Below are 7,830 nucleotides of genomic sequence, written 5' to 3' on the forward strand. Positions count from 1 at the left end.
GCATCTCTCGCGCACGATATCGATCACTCGATATCTACCACCGTCGAGATCGAGAGAAACGCACGAATCAAAGGACAGCGAAGGAGTTCAAAGTTCAAAAATTGTAATAGCGGTAATAGCCCCGCGCCAATCAGCCATGATTTGTACAGAGCCGCATTTTGTTGCACGGAGACGCGTTGACGCTTGATCGCGCCCGAAATTGGGGATTTTGCTAAAATCGCGGGAGGTATCGAGTAAGCACGGTTGTAGTAAGTTCTTTTCGTCTAATTATGCCATTTCAATGTTGAAGTTTTGATAGAGCAATGATTTTGCGCGATTAACTTAACCCTTAAATTCGTTTTTGACGAATTGTCATTATAAGAAATGAACTATGAGTATTATAATACAAACAAACATACATACGCTATAAATATATGTATATAATTAATATCAAACGTCAAATATTTGATTATTCTGAGCCTCTCACATATTTATAACTTTTACATGTTTGGGCATAACTTATTTGATATGTTTATTTAATTCAGTTTATAACATCTTGTTGTTAGTATAATTTGATTATATCACTATCTAGGCTGGATTAATCATCGCAAATGAATATGACCGCCCGTAGGTAAATGCCGGAAGCTTGTCCACAGCCGTAGGGTGGCGACTCACGGCGGGGTGTTCCTTTCGCAAAAAATATTGCGCGCATTTTCTCACCGTGACGTCATCCTCCTGGATTCGTCGATTTGCTCCGTAAGTTATCGCCATCTCGGAATCCGTCCGCGCGCAAACAACAGTTCGAATTCGCGAGTCACTGTCGTGACTATCGGATCGTCGCGCTCGAGATACTTAATGTGATGCACGAAAGTCATCTCGAGAGAAAAACGATTGTTGCAAAAGCAGTACATTTCCCGGGGACAATGTTGGGAACGAACGACGTACAGGTATAATACAGAATGCATTGTGTGTCGCGATAATAAACGCTACCGATTTGTATTTGTAGAAAATTAGTTAATTAGCGGCACACAATCTGGTAGAGTAAATTTTAATATTAGATTGTTATATAAATCTATTTACATTAAATTTTATATACCAGATTATTTATTTTTCACTTACTGTGATCAAATAATTAAATATGAAAGCAGAAAGGTAGAAGCTGTAATTTAAGTAAATTATATAAAATGTATTGTATAATTTATACGCACAAAATTTAAATTATATATGAAATATGAAATAGAAAACGAAGAATTGTATCGAATATAAAGAGTAACGCAACAACGGCAACGTGTAATGCTATTTTCAGCTGTAATGTTTGTTACAATCATCCAGTATTCCACGTTTATAAAAAACTCAATTCGTGTACACGAGCCAAATTAAAATCTCTAAAAAATACAACAAAACATATAATTATTAGAAGAATATTAGAAATATATTAACCATTCCTTCTCTATTTAAAAATATGTTAAGATAAGGAGAAAAAACAGAGTAAATAAAACGATTCTTTTGGCAAAGTAATTTATGCAAGGTTAAAATAGAATATGCTTCTTTATGCACAGGTCGTTTAATCGTCAATCATCTATGAGGCAAAAGTTATGCCGGCTTTAAACCGGCCCGTCTGCGGAGTCACTACCAGCTACCGCGAATAATAACGTGAACAACTGCGAGATAATCGACGAGAGTTATCCGGAAACCGGAGCAGAGATCGGGAACGTAGCAAGAAAATTTGGAGTAAATTGAAGTAAATGATTCCTACGGAGGACAGCAGCGACGGGAACGATCGCAGAATGACGCACGATTGACCGCAAAATACGGATTTCACCAGAGGAATGAGCAGTCCTCGAAATCAATTGAGGTAAAAAGTTAAGTTTGCAGTCTTAATTATCTCAAGATAGTATTTGGATTGATTGAATGTACGATATTCCATTGAACGGAGATATTCGTGACGATTGAATTAAGATTATAAATTATGAGACACCCTGCAGCATTCGAGATAGAGCTTTTAACCGAACAAGGGTAGTTTTTACTTTTATTTCTCAAATAAAATTATAATTTGCATCGAACACGACTATAAAAAGGAATAAAAAGAATGGACAAGGTGTTGAAGGTATATGTCCTCGTTATCGTTTTTCCATGCGTTAACTTTTTGAATGCTACTTCATTTATATAACGTTGCGAGAATAATTTTAATCGATTGCGCCTGATTGTCATTCACACCTGTGCGTAGTATCTATATACGTAACTGCTCGCATCACAATCGTGGTGGGCGGCCGAATGAGATAGAATTGAGGATTGTGAGCACAGATATTTCTAGTACCACGGGCGAGAATCGGACGAGGGTGATCGTATCCGCCTGCGAGTCCTCTTCCTCTTGCCGCGAGTCTAGGACCGCCGCCGCCGCCGCCGTCGCTGATACTCCGGATATCGCGTCCTCGTCGAGACGGAAGTGCTTGTGCCCGTCGCGGCCGTTAACGGCAAATCGCTGCGCGCCTTTTCGCAGACGGGTCTCCTTCAGCGACGCCACCGTCATCGGGACCGACTGCGACGATGATCGTTGTCACCGCACGACAGTCATGCAGGATGACGATCTAACGAGCACGTGTCGCGATAACGACAGAGAGATCGAGAATAAGGCGGAGCGAGAGACGTTCTACGACATTTGGCAGGCAGACGACGCGTCAACTTGCAAGAGCGACGACGGATACTCGGAAAGCACACCGAGGATCGACAATTACGCGGAGGACCGTTGCGGAGTATCGGGTTGCACTTTCAACAGCGACAAAGGCCAGAGTTCGCAGTCGGGAAATATCGGCGAGCAGACAGTCGAGAGCGATGAACGCACGCGGGGGGAATGGGTCGGCAATGGTGACGTCTGTCCGACGGATCGCCTTGCCGGAAGTAAAGCAAGAAACGACGAAGACGATACCGTGTGGAACGAGAATCTATCAAACTCCATCCACAAGAATGTAGACTTGCTCGGCCGTGACGAGTATCGCATGCGAGGAGGCTGCGGCGGATGCTGCTGCGGAGCACGCGAAAAGTGGGTGAACTATCATTGTTGTGCTAGAACATCGAAATTTCGATATTCGTTACTCATAATCTCTCTGCGAGCGTTTTGCTAGATTAATACCGCCAGTCAAAAAAAGAGTTACGACGAGTCAATAGATTGAACTTGCAAATATTTATGTGGCATTTGAAAAAGAACTTGCAGCACACATAGGTCAATTTAGGCTGCGGTCCACTTGACGCTACAAATACTTCGAAGCATTCCTCTTCTCTTTTCTTCCAATGAAGAAAGAAGGAGAAGAAAAATGCTCCAAAGAATTTGTAGCGTCAAGTGGACCGCAGCCTTAATAACTATATTGAAATAATTTAATAACTATATTTAATAACTATATTGAAAGTATTCAGGTAAACGTCGCATATCGAACATTATTATAAAGATTTCTTTTAACCGAGATTGACAGTATAACATTTCCACGCGGTGCAGGGTCTGGAGGAGTTCGCAGGATTACGGTTGCTGTTGCGGAAGACTCGCACCGGAGCCGAATGAATCATGCGCGCCTAGTCCGGACAGAGCCAGAATAGGGTGCGTTGTGCCATCGCGTTCCTGTTGTCGTTGTCCCCGAGTCTGCAAGAAGGCGGCCAGGTGCGAGCCGCCTCCGTGCACGACGGATGTCCGAAGTTGTGGCGGTGGCGGTTGTTGCGGCGGCTGCGGGAAACCCGGTCAGATCTGCACGCCGTCGCCGAGGATCTGTAACTCGCCGGCTCATTCCTCGCGCGGGAGATCACCTTGCGCTCCGCGTTATCCGTCGCCGTTCCCTTGTTCGATCAGCGACTATAGAGGCTGCTGCTGCACCTGCGGACCCAATAACTGTAGAAGGTGCGAATGTTGTAGGCTTCTATACAGGGTGTCTCACAATATTTTTTCGACCAAAGTTTTTTTCTTAAATTGTCCTTAACTCTTTGGTACTTTTTATGTCATAACTTAAATTGCAATTTGTTGGATGATGATAAAAACAGAAAGAGGATGAGAAAAATAAGAACAAGAATTACGCTGTTGATAAGAATTTGTCATCGTGTTTTGATTATGCTAAGATTGATTTTGATTTATGTTACAGGTCGTGTGGCCCAAGATATCTGTCTACCATAAGTAGCGGATGCTGCGGCGTCAATGACGGAGCGAAATGCGGTACCAACGGAGCCTGCTGCCGGCTAAGATTGCCATGTGAGTGCCTCGGTGGCGGCCTTGACTGTCGGCGATGCGGAAGAAAGGTCTACCAGGCTGAGATGCAGGTAAGTACAATATTGTTAAAGAGACAGCGCTTTGAAATCGAGATCATGTCATTTTATATCGTCAAGTTATATCGTTCAAAAAATATTTGGGCCAACACATGTATACAAAACATACACGAAAATGTATACTACTACTGTGATATTGTTTATCCAATGGATAGAAATGTAAAAGAAATAGTTTTACTGTGACACAATAAGTTGCGATGTGTAACAGAAAACAGAAAAAGATTTTAAGGGGGAATATTAGATATTTTTACGTGTAATTTATTCCTTTCCAAGATCGCCTCCGGAGTACCGTACCATAACATTTGCTTCAGTTGCTTTTGTTGCCGAAAGCCGCTGGAACCGTTGACTTATCAGGAGAATAGCGGCGAAATTTACTGTAAACGTTGGTATTATCAAATTATAGAAAAGTACAGAGATTCCGAGATTGTTGAGGAGAGATAAATACCTTTTCTCGAGCTTTTTATGTTTTATGCTTTTCGTACCCTTTTTGCTTGACTCTCTTCAATTGAATAATATTATCATGGCCAGTTAAGATTGTGCCCATGTTAATTGAGCTTTTTCCATGAATTGCACAGAATGTTACGTCCGTAATTTCGGACCGCAAGGATACGGTTATGGCGTGGGAGCCGGCGTACTGCAGACTCCCTTGTGAGCCCGTGAGCTCGACTGTCGAATATCGGTCGTACACATGTGAAGGCATTCAAGTATAGTTATGACGTTTCTTTATGCGCTTCTATTTCTTTACGACAGTTATAAAGTCATGCGTGGGGGAGCTTAATGCGTATTAAGACGTTCACCTTTGTGTGGCGCCGTAACATTTTGTACATTTCTTCGCACGCACACGATATTTTTTGGTGAGCGTTTTTGGCGAATAAACTTTGTGGTCGAATACTCAAAGCGACGTCATTGTTCTTGATATTCAATCCGTTTATTCGGTAATAAGTCGCGAGAGGAAAGTATAAAATCTGAACCGTGCGAGAGGAACCGAGTTGCGAGTCAAGAGAGAAACAAGGAGGTCGGAAAGAAGTGGGAGGAAGAGTGAAACGGTTGCTCTTTATGCCAAGAAGAAAAGAGAATAATGTACTCGGTTTATTGAGCCTCTCTGCCAGAGTGAATTGCACAAAATGACTCGTCAGGGACCGATTGCGGAGTTAAACTGGATACATGTGAAAATAAGGAAGGGGGTTTCTCGGGGCAGGAAAAGCGGGAAGCAGGAAAAGATTCGCGACGCGCGGAAGGAGTAGAGGCTGAGAGAGGCCGCGCGTTTTGGAAGAAAAAGGACGACAGGAGGCGGGCAACGAAGGGTACGTTCGCGGGTTTGCAAAACAGAGAACGAGGCAGGAGACGAGGAAGGAGGAGGAAAGAGTGAGTGGTTGGTTTATTGAGTCTCTCTCCGGCGCGGTGGATTTGTGCGCGGAGGAAGGCGCAGGCGGAGGGGCGTTTATATAGCTTTCAGGCGCAGAAGCTTAATCTAATTTCAAATATAAATCTGTTCTCTCTCCGCTCTCGTCTCTGTCCCGCTCTCTTTCTCTCCTCGCAGTCCTCGCGCTCTTTTCCTTCTATCTGCCGCGCGCGCGAGCGCGCGCGCGCTGCCGGCGCCCTTCCTATCCGCATAGAACGCGCCGCGCTTACATTATACCTCGCCCGGCTACGAATAATGTTTTTCGCTTTTCCCATTAACATTACGAGACACAACGACTTACGCGGCGCGCCGTCCAACCGGCGAACACCGCTTTGTCGCCCTACGTTTTCGATATAGGTACAATTATGGGAACAATAACACGTTAAGTCTGAAGAAAAGTGTATAAGTAGCATAAGTGATCTCTTTCTTTTTTACTGTGACAGATATAGCGAATACTATAATCTTTTTACCAGCCTTTCTTGTAGAATCTACAGAGCTGGATTGTGCGTCAAATATTGCCTTCTATAAAATTTATGAGAAGCACGTTTGACGTGCGACCCAAATTTTCGCGTCGACTTTTTTCAAGGCAAGCCACAAATTTATTTATCGACCTCGTTCCGGGCCGGATAAAGTCTTCATGCGTCTTTTCGGGAAAAATTAACGATTTGCTTTTCTCATGTTGCTTTTTCATATATGATTTATTCAATATCATAAAGATTCACTTATGATGTCATAAAAATTCGTTTATGGTATCATAAAGATTCTTTTGTGCGAGCGATTTTGATTTCCCAGTCAGTTTCCTTTCGGAGAGATACGTCACCAGGACGTTCGTCCGACGATTACACGGGACCGCCGAATATTTACACTACAAGAATATTTACACTACAATCCGGAACAATTCCCGATTTTTTTCGCCGCGCGTCACCCGGGAGTCTATGCCAATTTACCAATGTAAACCGGTGTATTTAAATTGGCCCCGGGCCGTGTGGGGCCGACGGGACCAACGGGAATTTAAAAAAACGCTAGCCGCAATTTTTTTTCCGCCACCGCGGCGACGGTGCAGGCGATGCACCACCACTCGGTGCACCCCGAAATCGGCAAAATATCTCTTTCCGTTTGACGGCCGCCGATTCGGCCCGGGTCTTTTGTGCGCCGCGTGGCGCGCTTATTTCGAACCGGTATGAAAATCAATTATTTCGTTAATTCGTGCGTTACATTGGCTGTCACGGGGCCATCACTGTGAGCGACAGCGGCCCAAGGCGCTATTTTTCAATTCCCGATGTCGCCCCCGCCTTTCGCGTATTTCCGTCCCGTTTTGTCGTTCCCGGCGGCCTTATCTTTATATATTCTCTCTCTCTCTCTTTCCTTCTCTCTTCCTCTCTTTCGATTTTGAGTCCACGATTTTGAGTCCACGATTGTCTCTTAAGTTCTCTAAGTCTTGAATTGCTGTATTTTTACTTAAATTCAGAGATATTTTAAAATTTACTACCCGAGATGACTCAGGTAGTTGGAATTCTATTTTAAAGAATTAAAAATTATTCTTGTAACCCCCAACACAGCTTTGTAAACTTCAAAATTGAGTTACATGTGAATTCATGTGTTTTAAAACTAGATAAATCGGTCGGTGTTAAGCGTAATTTAATTAAATTTCTGCCTCATTAATTTCACTTGCATCATTAATAAGTCAATATCAATAAGCATCTACGCGGAGAAATAATCAATAAATTGCAAATTCAATAATTCGATATTGACCTTTGAAATGGTCTTCAATCGATGGCATCCTGCAGCTTGAAAAAAATTGTATAGCGTTTTCACCATGCAATCGGCCGCAATATCTGTCAGGATTTTTTACAAATGAGGGAGGAATTACTTTTTAGCATTTTTACTCTTTTTATATAATATAAAATTACGCGAAATGATTCGAAATTGAGATTTACTTCGTATTAATGTAACAAATATTTTTAAAATTAATTAAAATAAAGGCGGCATATATTTTGTAAAATTTAACGTCTTTGTATAATTCTATGAAAATATCACGTTTTATAATTTTTTTACATGAGAGTCATTTAATATTAAATCTAATATTGTTTCTATAACATGTGTAACGCTCGCTCGTTTCATATGTATAAAAGTTCCCTTAATTTGGT

The 7,830-nt window shown here is 42.4% G+C and overlaps 1 protein-coding gene and 1 long non-coding RNA gene across 3 annotated transcripts; one reads left to right on the forward strand and one right to left on the reverse strand.

Annotated features, from left to right (window-relative positions):
- The first annotated feature begins 105 nt into the window (after window positions 1–105).
- Window positions 106–4,948, forward strand: LOC139768096 (uncharacterized). Its single transcript, XM_071697934.1, has 8 exons — window positions 106–248; window positions 572–735; window positions 1,539–1,834; window positions 2,294–3,019; window positions 3,470–3,862; window positions 4,101–4,275; window positions 4,555–4,663; window positions 4,857–4,948. Exons 3-8 carry the CDS (start codon window positions 1,809–1,811, stop codon window positions 4,931–4,933), a joined length of 1,506 nt encoding a protein of 501 aa, XP_071554035.1. The 5' UTR covers window positions 106–248; window positions 572–735; window positions 1,539–1,808; the 3' UTR covers window positions 4,934–4,948.
- On the reverse strand, window positions 3,752–4,848 carry LOC139768097 (uncharacterized). 2 transcript variants are annotated; one of them, XR_011717275.1, is made up of 4 exons: window positions 4,727–4,848; window positions 4,576–4,655; window positions 4,128–4,264; window positions 3,752–3,838 (listed from the first exon to the last, which is right to left on the reverse strand). It is a non-coding gene; the product is annotated as an uncharacterized lncRNA (long non-coding RNA). The 2 variants fall into 2 exon arrangements; XR_011717276.1 differs by having other exon boundaries at window positions 4,533–4,655.
- Window positions 4,949–7,830: the final 2,882 nt, after the last annotated feature.

The sequence above is a fragment of the Temnothorax nylanderi genome, unplaced genomic scaffold (assembly GCF_030848795.1).
Source record: "Temnothorax nylanderi isolate EJ_2023f unplaced genomic scaffold, tnyl_v1.0 TNYL_tig0014_pilon, whole genome shotgun sequence".
NCBI lineage: Eukaryota > Metazoa > Arthropoda > Insecta > Hymenoptera > Formicidae > Temnothorax > Temnothorax nylanderi.

Bases quoted from the DNA above. Each gene is read 5' to 3' on its own strand.
- LOC139768096 (XM_071697934.1), top strand. From the start codon at position 1,809: ATGAGCAGTCCTCGAAATCAATTGAG. The intron at 1,835-2,293 runs GTAAAAAGTTAA...AGATATTTCTAG, and splicing joins AGTCCTCGAAATCAATTGAG to TACCACGGGCGAGAATCGGA. The intron at 4,664-4,856 runs GTTGGTATTATC...TGAATTGCACAG, and splicing joins CGGCGAAATTTACTGTAAAC to AATGTTACGTCCGTAATTTC.